Source organism: Hyla sarda, chromosome 3, assembly GCF_029499605.1.
Source record: "Hyla sarda isolate aHylSar1 chromosome 3, aHylSar1.hap1, whole genome shotgun sequence".
Taxonomy (NCBI): Eukaryota; Metazoa; Chordata; class Amphibia; order Anura; family Hylidae; genus Hyla; species Hyla sarda.
The window spans coordinates 398689811-398705380 of NC_079191.1; the positions used below are offsets into that span (position 1 = coordinate 398689811).

Below are 15570 nucleotides of genomic sequence, written 5' to 3' on the forward strand. Positions count from 1 at the left end.
GTGCTCAATGGGGATCATGTCAGGAATGCAGAGCCACATCCATTTAACTATATTGGACTTACTTCACTGTGGGGGGATACCAAGCAAGCGCTCCTTGCGACGTCACCTGAAGTGACGTAGCATAGATGATGCGAACTTGCCGACGGAAGCAGGATGCCAGGATCTGAGTGGACGTCGATGCAGGCGGGAAACAGGAAGAAGTAGATAAGAAAATAAGATCGGATGCCGTAGAGGGTCCATTGCACACACACACACAGGGTCACCCCTTCGGTTACCGTGCACAAGCAGTGGGGTACCGTAACTTCAGCCGCGGATGTGGCAGACACTGGGTGGACGACTGGTAAAAAAGGAAAGCAGACAATACTGACTGGTTTCCTTGTACTCCCCAGGGGGATAGAGACAACATGGCATCGCCCATCTTGGATGCCGTAGAAGGTCCATTGCATACACACACAGAGTCACCTCTTCGGTATCTCGCACAAATAGTGGGGTACCGGGACTCTAGCCATGGAGCGGCAGACATGGGTTGGGTGACCAATGGTGGAGGAAGCAGACAGGACAATGGCTGGTGTCCTAGAGGTTCTCAGGGGGGAAATGAACAGCATGGCGAACCACAATAAACCGTAGAAGATTTGTTGCATATGCAAGGTCACTCCTCAGATATCACAAACAGGTAGCGTGAGCATCCAGCCGTGTATGCGGCGGACTCAAGAGGAGGAAGAAGCAGCAAGGCTTTTTCCCACTGACCGATGTTATGGTGCAACAAAAACCGTCTGTACGTCCTGTGGTCAGAGGATACCAGATGGACCACACACCCAAACTAAATCCCAGAGCCAATGAAGTGGTCAAAAGGTGCAGAAACGTGTAGAGATGAGGATATACTGAGGGAGACCCCCTTAGTCAATGCCATGCCTCCAGGGAAAGGAAGTATGGGGTTTGCACATACTATGAGCGAAAAACAGGACCACGAATTGGTTCTTGGTACGCCATACCAAAAGAAACTGTCAAATCGGGTGAAAGCACAAGGTGACAAAGCCAGCTTCGAAATCTGCCCCCGTTCCCAAAAATCCATTTAATATTTGGTCCCTGGATAGGGGATGAGACAGATTAAAAAAAACTGATAAAAACAGATACTACACTTGATCTGAACCAAAGGCCGAGAAGCGATGAAGTCCTGGAAGGTGACTGGTCTCACAATGGGAATTAACTCCCAGAGGGTGACAAGCATTGCAAGTGAAACATAAAATTTTCCAAGTCACCACTAAAGGCAGTGCCCAAATGCAGCTCCAGCATAGAGCTGCAATACCTGGAAAGGGCAAGGGTGGGTGCCCAAGGATAATGTATAATTTTTATTTTATTTTTTTAAATCCAAACAGGGTGGGAAGAGGGAAGCCTGCAAGCGGCGCAGGAAAAAGTTGGCACGCTGCAAACCACACCTCTGGCCTCCATGAGAGAGTCAGGGCCTAGGAAAGGCCTGAAACTGGGGGATAAATTTGCAGTGCGGTCGGGTCGCCGGCTCAAGTGCAAGCTACAGCGGTTCCTGCCGCTATCCCCGGTCTGGAGCGCTACAGCAGCACTCCACATAGAGTGCCCGACATAGAAGGTAAAGAGTGTTGGCCACGGAGCCGCAGGGAGCACCTGCTGGCTGCATCCAGGGTAGGAGAAGGAAATCGCCGCAGCACAGAGGAGAGTCCTAATCCTCTGCGGCAAGGCCCCCTGATTGAATAAAGATGCCCATACTCTATGCACCGTGCCCCTTCATCGCATGTGGGAGTACAGGTAGCACCCTGCTCCTGTTGCCCAACCTAGAAAATTAACAAAAGGAAAAAAAAATGCTAACTAGACATCCCAAGCTAGAAAATAATAAAAGAAAAAGACCAGGTCTGGAGAGCTCCAGACCTGTGTCTGCCTCTTAATGACATTAAGCTAAAACTGATTAGTTCTGTGCCAGTGGGCGGGTATATCATGGTGGGAGGAGCAGACTTCTTTCTTTCTGCCTAGTGGCAGCAGCATATACCCATGGTCTCCTGTGTCCCCCAGTGAAGCGACCGAGAAAAATGTGTTTTGCATACACGGAAATCGGGAGAGTTGCAATTGAGACTCCCTGGCCTGTTTGGAATAGGAGCGTGGTACCGGAGATACAGTTTTGTTTTTTGGCAATCCAAGAGGGGGGGGGGGGGAGAAACAAAACTGAAATTGGTATGCCCCCACAGTGGAGTAAGTCCAATATAGTTAAACGGATGTGGCTATGCATTCCTGACATAAGCCTCATTGAGCGCTAACCTGTGTGTGTTTCTCTTTAGTTTTTGCATTGTTGTTTTATACCGGATCACTATTTGAGATACTGGGGATACACAAGCGCCATCTACAGTTTCTACAGTGGATCTAAGATGGGGATCATTGTCAGTGGATGGTGATTATATACCCGACTGTAATAGAGCTAATGTGGTAGGACCGTGGTAGAACTCCATTGCCTCCCACATACACCGGATGAGTTCTTTCTTTTTTAATACCTCATTCTAGAAGTGTATTAGCATTTGGCTCGAGTGTTACCTTGTTTTGTGACAGTCATCACTGTAGTTTTTTCTTTCTTTACACTATAATTTATAAAGAAGTGTATAGTCCAGCTCACTCCCTCAGCCCGTCGCGCCAGGACCGGCGTGGGCAACACCGACTGGAACTGACAAGTAAAAACAAAATGTCCAGCGCGAATATGAAGGAACTGGATGTTTATTTCAATAGCCAAAAAGACAAGGAGAACATGACAAGGTGACGCGTTTCGGTCCTAAGGCTGGACCTAAGGTCCAGCCTTAGGACCGAAACGCGTCACCTTGTCATGTTCTCCTTGTCTTTTTGGCTATTGGAATAAACATCCAGTTCCTTCATATTCGCGCTGGACATTTTGCTTTCACTATAATTTATACTATCATTGTTAAACTTGTGGCTCTTTGGCAACTGCAAACCTACAACTTCCATCCTGCCCTGACAGCTGAAGGCTGTCGGGGACATTATGTGGGTTGTAGTTTTTTTTTTTTTTTAACCAGTGAAGAGCCACAATTGGGGGAAAACTGGTCTAAGATAAAGGATAAGATATGGACAGCCAAATGCTGTCAGGGCATGATGGAGGTTGTAGTCTTTTTAACTGGTGCCGAGCCACACATTGGTGGAACACTGGTCTAAGATATAGGATAAGCTACAGACAGCCATATGTTGTCAGGGCATGATGGGGGTTGTAGTTTTAAAACTGCTGTGGTCGGTGGAGGGAGAACAAGGGTCTAAGTAAGTGGTCTCCAAACTGTGGCCCTTCAGCTGTTGCAAAGCTAAAATTCCCAGCATGCAGTTGGCTGTCTGGATATGCTGGAAGTTATAGTTTTGCAACAGCTGGAGGCATTCAGGTTGGGAAACACTGTGATACAGTAAATCAGCAGCAAGTAGCATCACAGAGACATGAAGCAGGATCTTAAGACTTGGTAGTACCATGCTGATTTTCTTAAGAAATAATAAGAAATGCTTTCGGCCCCATGCTGAAAACCCTCGTTCTATACACAGGAGTACTACAGCCGATAATTACGAGTACCCAGACATACCTCAGCATGGAAATGAACGGACTTGCTGTCTGCCAGCTGGAGCTGCGTTGTGAGTTCTGCTATTCTTGTCATGTAATGATTTTTTATCAGTCCTTCCCTTGAGTCGTGATCTGGAACCTGTTCATGAAAATAAAAAAGGGATTTATTTTTAGACTGACCAGTCAGAGCGGGATAGCTGATCAACATCTGAACTGTCAGTCAAACTTCCTGCTGGCATTATCGCCATCAAAGGCCTGACCTGTGCGGCCAGCGCACCCATAATGACTGCAGAGCGGAAAGACACAATGAGTGCACGTCTCTAGGAGAGAAAAGTGTCCATTAATCTTATTGAGTGGCGAGACGAGTCTGCAGCCAAGTTCTGCAGGGAAACAAGACAACAGGATTTGTTGAATGGGTATATCCTGAAACACTTTTCGGACGAGTAAATAAAACTGGTTTACAAAAATACCAGCTGTGTATGGGAGTGCAACCCTATATGTAGTCCCCAGGGGGTAGATCACGGGGCATCCGGCCACTGGAACCCCCTGCGATCTACGGCTCGGCACCTCAGTGTTCTGAACATTCATGTTGTCGAGGCATTTATGATCAGAATTCTGGTTTCGGGCAGACATGGTAGTGAAGTCACATCCCCCATTCATGTCTACAGGAGGGGGCCTGACAGGTGTGGTCGAGCTGTAGTCCCAGTGACCAAACATCTTATCCCCTTTCCTTTGTTAAGGGAATAAGATGTCTAGGGGTGGGCTACCCCTTTAAATAACTTCTTAGTAATGTTCATGCTAAAATAAGCATTTTCTCCATAAATCCTTAATATGCAATTCATGGGTTGTCCTAGTCTATCTGCTTTTGGAAAAGCTGGGTGACAACCCATATGAGTACAATAACACTATCCCATTAATTGTGATTCATGCTGACAAATTAAGGGTTTGCCATTTTCGGTCTGGTAGCTCTTGGTTGACCAGCTCATCTTCAGCGGTCATTGTGGAAGCACACCCATTAAGACCTTAAAGGGTAACTCTGTTACTTAAAGGAGTACTCCGGCGAAAAATAACTTACCCCCTATCCACAGGGTAGGGAATAAGTAGCTGAACGTGAGGGAATCTGATCGCTGGGTTCCCCCGCAATCACTGGGACAGGACCCCAGCGCTCTCAGTAAGGATCGCATGTCGTCTACCAGTAGATGGCAGGCACACGCTCGATTCATTTCGATGGGAGTGCCGATGATGCCCGAGTGCTGTACTCAGGTCTTTTTGGTGCTCCCATAGGAATTAATGGAGCAGGTGCCAGCTGCAGTACGCGCTCCTAACTCCCCGTGATCAGCTACTTATTTTTCGCCGGAGAGATCCTTTAAAGGATAACTATCATGCAGAAAAACCTATTCCCTATCCAAAGGATAGGGGGATAAGTTTTAGACTGCGGGAGGTCCAACCACTGGGACCCCCGCAATCTCCTGCAAGGGACCCGGGCTCTCCCCAGGAACGCAGCAGTGGTAGTCACCCTCTCCTCTATGTATCGCTATGGGTGAGCCTGAGAACGGCGTTCGGCTTCTCCGGCTCTCCCATATAGAAACATGGAGGGGGTCTGTCGATCACCGCTCATTTCCATGGTTGACATCGCTCCGTGCATGTGGGGAGCAGGGCAGGAGATCAGGGAGCATGAATGTGTTTTGAATAGGGAAAAAGTAAGAAAGCCACTGCCAGACTCCTCTGAAATCAACTTATCTATGAGAACCAAGAATCAAGCAGCTAAAATCCAACATGACAAATCCTTCTTTCCCCTACATCTGAGTTGGGAGGTCACCATAGCTGTCCGGCATTAAAAAAAAAAAATGGTCAGGTTCAGCAAAAAATAGAAATAAAGGAATGTCACAATGCCAATATAGAAAAAAAAAAAAAAAAAAAAAACACTCCAGAATTGTTACTTTAAAAGAAATAAAAGTTTCCAATAGTCAGAAGAGGTGACAAGTTCTGTTTAGCAATTAAATGGCAGCAGTAAACAGATTGTTGAATAAAATATTAGTCTAAAGTTGGCCGTACATTGTTGACTTCATGTGGCTGCTTACCGAATGGCTTGTCGTTCATAGCTGGTGTCTCTTAGGGTATGTTCAGACTACGGATTTGTAGCTGAATCACCGCTCACGGAACTCAGGGAGCGGAGATTCAGTCTGGCAGCCAGAAGGGGCGGTAGGACCGCGTGTCACTGCACCGTCACCATTGATGGCTATGCAGTGCTCGCGGACCTCCGCGCAAAGAATGAACATGTTCTTTCTTTGCGCGGAACAATTTCAGCGGCAGAATTGTCTCGCGGAAGACCCATTCACACAGATGCTAACGTTCACTGTGCGGAATTTCACTCGTGGAATTCCACTCACTGAATTCCACAGGAATTCCTCAGTGTGAACATACCCTTAGGATGCATTCCCACTTGGCGCACATGCTGCGTATTTCACGCTGCCCAAAATCTGCAGAAGCAGCGGGAAATATGCTGCGTATCCCTCGCTCACCTTTCTGGCGGCAGCCCTGTGAGTGTAGTGAGTTTTGAAGGCGGGGCCGTGTGTCGGCGTGACTGTGACACGCGGCTCCGCCTCCAAAACTCACTACACACATAGGGCTGCCGCCAGAAAGGTGAGTGAGGGATACGCAGCATATTTCCTGCTGCTTCTGCAAATTTTGCGCAGCGTAAAATACGCTGCATATACGCCAAGGTAATGCCATTAGTTCAAAATGACAAATCTGAGAATTGTCACTGCCGTAAAGGGGTACACCCATCTCAAACATACATATGATAAATGTAGGACCCACCTTTGTGACTCACACCCATGTGTAGAAAGGGGACCCCCCTAAGCCTCATCTGGCCTGAATAAGAGGGCCTGGGTTCCGAAAACATTTTATACTGTTTACTCTACGGCAGTGATTTCCAAACTGTGGACCTCCAGATGTTGCAAAACTACAACTCTCAGCATGCCCAGACAGCCGTTGGAACACCTGGAGGTCCACAGTTAGGAGACCACTGCTCTATTGTATACATCAATCTACATTACACTGTTTTGCGAATCACGTCCACCTTTACCCATTGCAACTAAGGTTTTGTTCCCGGAGGTTGGACCCACATCTACCAGACATTTATGGTATAAATGTCTGACAAAGAAATACCCCTTTATGGTAGGGTCACACGGGCAGGTTACCCGTGGCGGAATTTTCGGTGGAAAATCCAAGGTAGATCCCACTGATGTCAATGTAATCTGCTGCGGATTTTTAGAGGGAAACTAGTGGTAACCCTCCTGTGTAAACATATACACACACACACACACATTTTAAAAGGTGTTATCCAGGAATAGAGAAACAGAGTTAATTTCTTTAAAAAATTTATAAATAAACAGCACCACCCCTGTCCTCAGGTTGTGTGTGGAATCTCAGCTTAGCTCCATTAATGTAAAGGGAGACAAGTTGTAATACCCCATACAAGCTGAAGTTTGTGTTGGTGCTGTTTTTTTAAAACATTAGTTCTGTTTTCTATTTCTGGATAATCAACCCAAATAAGAATTAGGCTATATGTAAGCCACATATAAAACATTTCCCAGGCATAACCATCTCAACAAAAATAGGAGGGAAGTGCCTATAAAAAACTAGCTTTTAATGGTATACGTTAAATTATATAATCATGTCACCTATAGTGAGGAAAACGTTTGGAACAAACCGTTCTGAACGTTGGAGCTAGCGCCGGGAGCTTGTGATGTCATAGCCCCGCCCCCTCATGACAGCATGCCCGGCCCCCTTCAATGCAAGTCAATGGGTGGTGGCGTGAAAGCAGTCACACCCCCTCCCCTAGACTTGCATTGAGGGGGCGAGGCATGATATCATGAAGGGGCAGGGCTATGACGTTACAAGCTCCCGGTGCCGGCTCCAGCGTTCGTTACTCAGCGTTTGGAACAAACTGTTCCGGCATACCCCTTTAAGAGAGAACAATGATCAAAAAATCCACTGATTTCATATCAACTCAGTATTAATACCACAATAAGGCTGTAGTAGTATATGTACTGGTCAGAATAATACACACAATAGAAAAATATTGTTATGTGGTTCATTTACCTTTTACGCATGGCAAACCTTAGTCACAAAAATAGTAGTAATTTCAATCTAACTGTTCCCAACGTACGTTTCTATCCCCAGTGCATTTATGTTGTCCTCAGGGGAACTTATATTGTGTTAAATAAATAAGGGGAAGAGCCTAAAATATAACTTTTAATAGATATATGTTAAAAGTCACCACATTATTAGGGAAGGGCAATTTACTGGTAAAACACCTGTATTACTGAAGTGTATGCACTGACTGGTATCTGGTAGCGCCCCCTACAGTACAGGGAGGTATTACATGTTCTGTACTCTTTACCTGTGCCAGGGTTAGCTGCTCCTTTGGACACCAGGTGAGGGCGGCTCCATGTTACTTTTTTAGGACATTGAATGTACCCTACAGGACCCTGAAGAAGCTCCTGTCCTCTACATAGACCAGTGTTTCCCAAGCAGGGTGCCCCCAGCTGTTGCAAAACTACAACTCCCAGCATGCCGGTACAGCCTTTGGCTGTCCGGGCATGGTAGGAGTTGTAGTTTTGCAACAGCTGGAGGCTCCCTGCTTGGGAAAAACTGCCATAGACATTTTGGTGCCTTTATAACCAATTACCAGGTTTCCATAGAGTTCTGGTCTCAACATACAATGGTTTCAACATACAATGGTCGTCCTGGAACCAATTAATATTGTAACTTGAGGGTCCACTGTATAGTTACATATGTAGATTCATGATCAACCAATAGAAAGTGAGCCCCAATGCAAGCTGACTGATTCCCGCAGTTGCCACGTAAGTTGTGCGGTTATTTCACAATTTGTACGGGGGAGGAAGTTACTTGTCACCAGGGTGTCACTGTCTTATCCTAATGTCTTGCAGTGGCAGGACACCAGGTTCGTGCTTTTGGGATCAGCACTCATCCTGGGAGCACGAACCTGGCGTCCTGCCACAGCAGAACTACTGCTCATAGTCCTACCGACATCTCAGCGTTTTGGCTATTAATATCCACATGCACATACGGTATTGAGTCTCCATATATACTTATAATAGTGCTGCATGTGGATAAGAGTCTCTATTTTTTGCACACATACTGGCCCTCATTTACTTAGAAAGTCGGGTTTCTGGTTGTATTTGAACCCGACACTATTGTGTCGCAGTCAATGTCGCAAGTAATTTTTTTTGGGTGTCGCAAGTAAAAAAAATATACCGTATATATACGGTACATATACACATTAGAAGCAATCAAATAAAAAAGAAGCAGTCACTAATTTATGAGAAAAAAAGCCATCACACCAAAAAATACAACATATCAGGCTTTTCATAGGTTAGGCTATTTGCAACAGGTCAGAGCTGGGGGGGGGGGGGGGAACTATTCGGGACACGCCCCTTTTCCGGGTTCCAGCCTACCCAAGTTGGATGACTCGGGAAGAACTGTCGCACACTGGCGCATGATGTCTGCGCCATGTCGCAGAAAAAATGCGACAAAAAAAAAAAACTACAAAAGTTGTTGGGTTGTGAATAGTGAATGAGGGCCACTGTCTTTTGCATGTTCTAGTACTAATTATAGAGTGGGCCACTGTGTATATAGTTTATTGTACCATTATATGCCCTATATTGGGGTAGTTGGCCCACTTTCAAGCATTTGTCGTGATTCTAATATCTTTAGACAATTGTGACCACCATATAAGTTCCCCTGAGGACGTTCCCAATGCACTGGGGATAGAAACGTACGTTGGGAACAGTTATATTGCAATTTATGCAGGGAACAGGAATACTACTATTTTTGTGACTAAGGTTTGCCATGCGTAAAAGGTAAATGCACCACATAGCAATATTTTTCTATTGTGTGTATTATTCTGACCAGTAAATATACTACTACAGTCTTATTGCGGTATTAATACGGATTTGATACCAGATCAGTGGATTTTTTGATCATTGGTATCTCATAACCAATATGTAACCGGTGTTTGGCTATCACGTTTTCCTTACTATAGGTGACGCGATAATATAATCAATTTTAACGTATACCATTAACAGTTAGTTTTTAATTGGCACTTCCCTCCTATTTTTGTTGAGTTGGCTATTTCTGGATAACCACTTTTATAGGGGATGTACAGCAGACAAATGATTAAAGTAAAAGGACATACAAATGATCCATTGTTAATGCGGCCCTGCCTGCATAATAGGGAAGCCGTGTAAAAAGCTTAGGCGAGTGCCACCATACTTAACTGGCACTTGACTCGGGCAGCAGTCTGCCCATCTAATACCACTCAGTCTACTTTGTGTTTAGACAGATTTATAGACATGTAGCATACCTGCAGATTATCGTTACTCATGGTTAACATGCCGATCTATAAAAAGAAGAAAAAAAGATACAATTAAACATTACAATGCATGCCATTAAAATCTGAGATCTATTCAATACAATAAACGTGCCTGATCCGCCAGAATGAGCACAATAATATTATATATATATATATATATATATATATATATACACACATACAGTGATCCCTCAACTTACAATGGCCTCAACATAAAATGGTCTTTTCTGGACCATAGTAACTTGAAACCAGACTCAACATACAATGCTACGGACAGTCCAGATCTGTGAAACGTGTCACAACTGGAGGAACTGACCAATCAGAATGGGCATTCACTAGTAAATCACCTATATTACTGAAGTGCATGCACTGACTGGCTGTCAGGTAGCGCCCCCTACAGTACAGGGAGGAACTACAAGTTTTGTACTACTCCTTACCTGTGCCAGGGTTAGCTGCTCCTTTTGGACACCAAGTAAGGGCGGCTCCATTTTGGACACTTAATGTACTGTATAGGACCCTGAAGAAGCTCCTGTCCTTTACATAAACCATCGTTTCCCAACCAGGGTGCCTCCAGCTGTTGCAAAACTACAACTCCCAGCATGCCCGGACAGCCAACGGCTGTCCGGGCATGCTGGGAGTTGTAGTTTTGAAACAGCTGGAGGAACCCTGGTTGGGAAACACTGACATAGACAGTGATTTACAGCTCCCAACAGATCTTTATTACTTTTCTATGTAAGGACTTTCTTTATCTATATTAGTTATCTACTTATTTTTCTTTAATCCTCACTTTTTTTCTATTTTTGGATGACATTTTGGTGGCTTCAGAACCAATTACCAGGTTTCCATAGAGTTATGGTCTCAACATACAATGGTTTCAACATACAATGGTCGTCCTGGAACCAATTAATATTGTAACTTGAGGGACCCCTGTACACACACACACACACCTACATTACAGAATAGACTGTCTGATAAGATGCCTTCTATTTTATATAGAATAAAAGATTATTATTTTATACCAAACTAGTAGTTTTTGTTTCTACAGCATTGTCCGTCCCGTGTAACAATGCATTTTCGTGCGCAGGGTCAGTCAGTTGTCCTTTGTCCATATTCTTCACTATATCCGTTATGCGTTGCGTCTCCTTCTCCAGCTTGATCTTGGACAGCTGCGCCTCCAGCATCCAGTGCTCCTTCTCTTGTTCTAGTTTGCTGATCTTCTCGAGACTGTGCTGCACCTGTGCATACATTACCAAGCAGAGATGAGCACCATAGACCATCTATGTAGACATGAACATGTAAACCTGCAGAGCCTGGTGGATCTACTGAAATGACTGACACATTAGGCTAAATTCACACATACATAGTAGAAATGCTAAGGATTTGCTGCACAGTGGATTACAGAACCAGGATTTTCACATCCGCATCATGCTCATTCGGTTGCGGATTTCATGCAGATTATTTTGCAGTAGACATTACCTCTGTTAATGCATGCTGGATGATTTCTGGCCTGTGCGAACCAGGTCTTACAAAGTCAAAGTGTCTTCTGAATAAATGGGCAAGGTCCCTTGAATTTTTTTTTTTTTACATGTCCTAGAAAGATTTTTGATCAGTCAGGGTTGGGGGGTTAAAAAGGGGTACTCCGCTGCTCAGCGTTTGGAACAAACTGTTCTGAACGCTGGAACCGGCGCAGGGAGCTTGTGACATCATAGCCCCGCCCCCCTCATGATGCCATGCCCCGTCCTCTCAATGCAAGCCCCATTAGACTTGCATTGAGGGGGCAGGGCGGGATGTCATGAGGGGGGCGGGGCTATGGCGTCACGAGCTCCCAGCGCCGGTTCCAGCGTTCAGAACAGTTTGTTCCAAATGCTGAGCAGCGGAGTACCCCTTTAAGTCCTGTGGGTCTTGTGGGCTACGGTCAGTGAAGCTGATGAGTGACGTCCTCTGCCGGCTTCTCCGCGGGGCATCACTTCATTTCCTGTAGTCGCCGCCAAAAAGTGAGATCCGTGATGTCGCAGAGAAGCCGGGAGAGGAAGTCACTCATCTGCTTCACTGACCGCAGCCCGCAAGGCCCCCCCGCCTGACCTGACCTGCCGAAGTGCAGACAGGTAAGGAAAGGGGAAGAGTGGTCTTCAACCTGCGGACCTCCAGATGTTGCAAAACTACAACTCCCAGCATGCCCGGACAGCTGTCCGGGCATGCTGGGAGTTGTAGTTTTGCAACATCTGGAGGTCCGCAGGTTGAAGACCAATGGGGGGATGATGAGACGGTAAATGATGATGGGGGGGGGTGATGAGACAGGGTGGGGGATGATGAGGGGGGGAATGATGACAGGGTGGGGGATGATGAGGGGGGGAATGATGACAGGGTGGGGGATGATGATGGGGGGACATGATGAGACAGGGTGGGGGAATGATGGGGGACATTATGAGACAGGGGGAAATGATAAGGGGGGGAATGATGGGGACATGATGAGACCGGGGGAAATGATGAGGGGGGGGGGAATGATGGGGGGCATGATGAGACAGGGTGGGGAGATGATGAGACAGGGGGGAATGATGAGGGGGGGAATGATGGGGGGCATGATGAGACAGGGTGGGGGATGATGAGACAGGGTGGGGGATGAAGAGACAGGGGGAATGATGGGGGGGATGATGAGACAGGGTGGGGGATGATGAGGGGGGGGAATGATGGGGGATATAATGAGACAGGGTGGGGAGATGATGAGACAGGGGGGAATGATGGGGGGGATGATGAGACATGGGGGGGATGATGAGACAGGGTGGGGGGGATGATGTGGCATTTAGTCCAAGTCATTTATTTTACATTTTATTTATTTTTACTTAAATTTCCCTGTTAAAATGTGGGTGCGTGTTATCCGCCGATAAATACGGTCCATAATATTTGCAGCAATGTATCAGACTATGGCTCTGTACCTGCTGTGCGAGGCCTTCTCTGCTCTCGGTAGAACTTAGTAGCACTCTGCGATTCACCAATGCTTCCTCATAAGGCACGGAGTCTGGACAGGGCTGTAAAAGAAGCAAGAACATCAGCACAACTATATCAATAAGGCATTAAAGGGGTATTCCAGTGAAAAACTATTTTTTCATATCAACTGGCACCAGAGAGTTAAACAGATTTGTAAATGACTTCTATTAAAAAAAAAAAAAGTTTAATCCTACTAGTACTTGTCAGCTGCTAAAGTGGAGTTGTTCTTTTCTGTATGGCAACAGTGCTCTCTGCCGACACCTGTCTGTCTGTCTCAGGAACTGTCCAGAGTAGGAGCAAGTCCCCATAGCAAACCTCTCCTGCTCTGGACAGTTCTTGAGACAGACAGAGGTGTCAGCAGAGAGCTCTGTTGTCAGACAGAAGAACAGCTCAACTTCAGCAGCTGATAAGTACTGTAAGGATTAAGAATTTTTTTTTATAGAAGTAAATTACAAATCTGTTCAACTTTCTGGAGCAAGTTGATATGAAAAAAAAATGTTTTTTTTTTTTTTACTGGAGTACCCCTTTAAACAGATCTGCTGCTTCCCTTAGATTTTACCTTGATCTTCTGGTGTTACCAAATGATCCACATCAATATGATGATTCTTTTCTTTGTAATCTTTTAAAGAATATATGTTATTATAAATAACCTTTAATATGTCAAGGAGACATATTAAAAGTTTTCATCACTTGGGGTGTGAGTGTTCAGACCCTGACGGATCAGTAGAACGAGCCGGAAGAAGTGTGCGCTTAGAGATTTGAGAGAATGTATGGTCATGTGACCAAAATGGACTCCTAATGCAGCTCTATGGAACTCTGCTGTTCACAAAGACAAGTGTTTCCCAACCGGGGGGGCTCCAGCTGTTGCGAAACTACAACTCCCAGCATGCTCGGACAGCTGAAGGCTGTCCGGGCATGCTGGGAGATGTAGTTCTGCAACAGCCGGACATACCCTGGTTGGGAAACACTGACATAGACACAGAGCGGGAGGTGATTTTTTTTCTATGTACTGTAAGTGAAGACATGGATGATATTTGACACGGAGCCTACAGAAGAGAAAAACTTCTGAAAAATGTCAAATAAAAGTTATATAATAGCCGCAAGTAGTGTTAATCCTCATGTACACATCAGTTCATTCTATTTCTTCACAAAAATAAAGAGGTTATCCAGGAAAAAACGTATTTTTTTAATATATCAACTGGCTCCAGAAAGTTGAACAAATTTGTAAATTACTTCAATTAAAAAATCTTAATCCTTTCAGTACTTATGATCTTCTGAAGTTGAGGTTGTTCTTTTCTGTCTAAGTGCTCTCTGATGACACGTGTCTCGGGAACCGCCCAGTTTAGAAGCAAATCCCCATAGCAAACATCTTCTAAACTGGGCGTTTACCGAGACACGTGTCATCAGAGAGCACTTAGACAGAAAAGAACAACTTTAACTTCAGAAGATCATAAGTACTGAAAGGATTAAGATTTTTTAATTGAAGTAATTTACAAGTCTGTTTAACTTTCTGGAGCCAGTTGATATATATAAAAACATTTTTTCCCTGGATAACCCCTTTAAAATGATATCGCAGGCATCTACATTACAGCTCGGTGTATAACTAATGTCTAAGAAGTGGGGCAGGAGACTGTGTGCGGCATCTGGATGCGACAGGATTTTAAGTCAGTGAATTTATAGTCGTGTTAATTGGAAATATAGACATAATGAGCCCTCCTAGTGCCCTTACTTTACAGAATAATACCGACTACTATGCAACAGGGAAAGCTGCTGCAAACAAGCGCAGTAAAAAGAAGAAAAGCAAATTAGTTAAGGGATCAGGTACGACCCCAGGGTCCAAAAAGACTAAGGTTGGACAAAAGATGTAGAAGGGAGCCGAATCATTAACTTTTCCACTGGCTTTAATCCTATTCTCCTTAGTACATTTAGTGGCCACTTACTTGGGTACGCCTGTGCATCTGCGGGCTAAGGCCAATACTCTACCTGCAGCAAGGGGGCAGCGGCTCAATGAGGAACAGCATGCAAACCAGACGACAGAATAGGGGGGGGGGGGGGGGGATATACTAGGTGACAGATGGTAGAAATTTATTTCCATAAGGGTGCGTTCACACCGAGTAAATCAAGAGGAATTTGCTAGAGTAATTCCTCTTGAATTCTCCGCTTAGAAATCATTTACATCTGCTTTGCCATTGACTTCAATGTATTTTACGCTGCACTGTTTACACTGCGTTTATTCCGCTCGCGGAATTCCGTTCCGCTAGAAGAAAGGGAATGTTCATTCTTCGTGCAAAATACGCGAGAAGTCGTCCAATGAAGTCAATGGTAAAAAAATTTCCGCTCAAAATAGTTTCCGCACAGAATTTGCAGGAAATTTGTGCTGAATTTGCGTGGAAATTACGCACGAAAAATAAAAAAGAAAAAAAGGGAAATTCCAATTGGTGGTTGTAGTTCAGACAAAAAAAAAAAACAAACAAACAGCTTCCTCCTATATTCCACGTGAAAATTCTGTGCGGAATTCCGTAGGATTTTTGTGCAAAAAAAAACATTAAATTCTGCAGCAGAATTTTTACATGAGGATTCCTCTCCTATTCCTCAGTTTGAACGTACCCCTAAGGGT

At 45.0% G+C, this 15570-nt stretch overlaps 1 protein-coding gene and 1 non-coding gene across 3 annotated transcripts in view; both read right to left on the reverse strand.

Moving 5' to 3' along the window:
* PPP1R21 (protein phosphatase 1 regulatory subunit 21) overlaps positions 1-15570 on the reverse strand; it is a 99376-nt gene that overhangs the window by 18479 nt on the left and 65327 nt on the right. For both annotated transcript variants that reach the window (XM_056568066.1, XM_056568067.1), the window contains exons 16-19: positions 12902-12994; positions 10988-11203; positions 9960-9995; positions 3588-3704 (exon numbers count right to left, since the gene is read on the reverse strand). In XM_056568066.1, the coding sequence (XP_056424041.1) occupies positions 3588-3704; positions 9960-9995; positions 10988-11203; positions 12902-12994 (462 nt within the window). The remainder of the gene's footprint in view (positions 1-3587; positions 3705-9959; positions 9996-10987; positions 11204-12901; positions 12995-15570) is intronic.
* Positions 977-1168, reverse strand: LOC130363392 (U2 spliceosomal RNA). Its single transcript, XR_008891808.1, has one exon. It is a non-coding gene; the product is annotated as a U2 spliceosomal RNA (small nuclear RNA).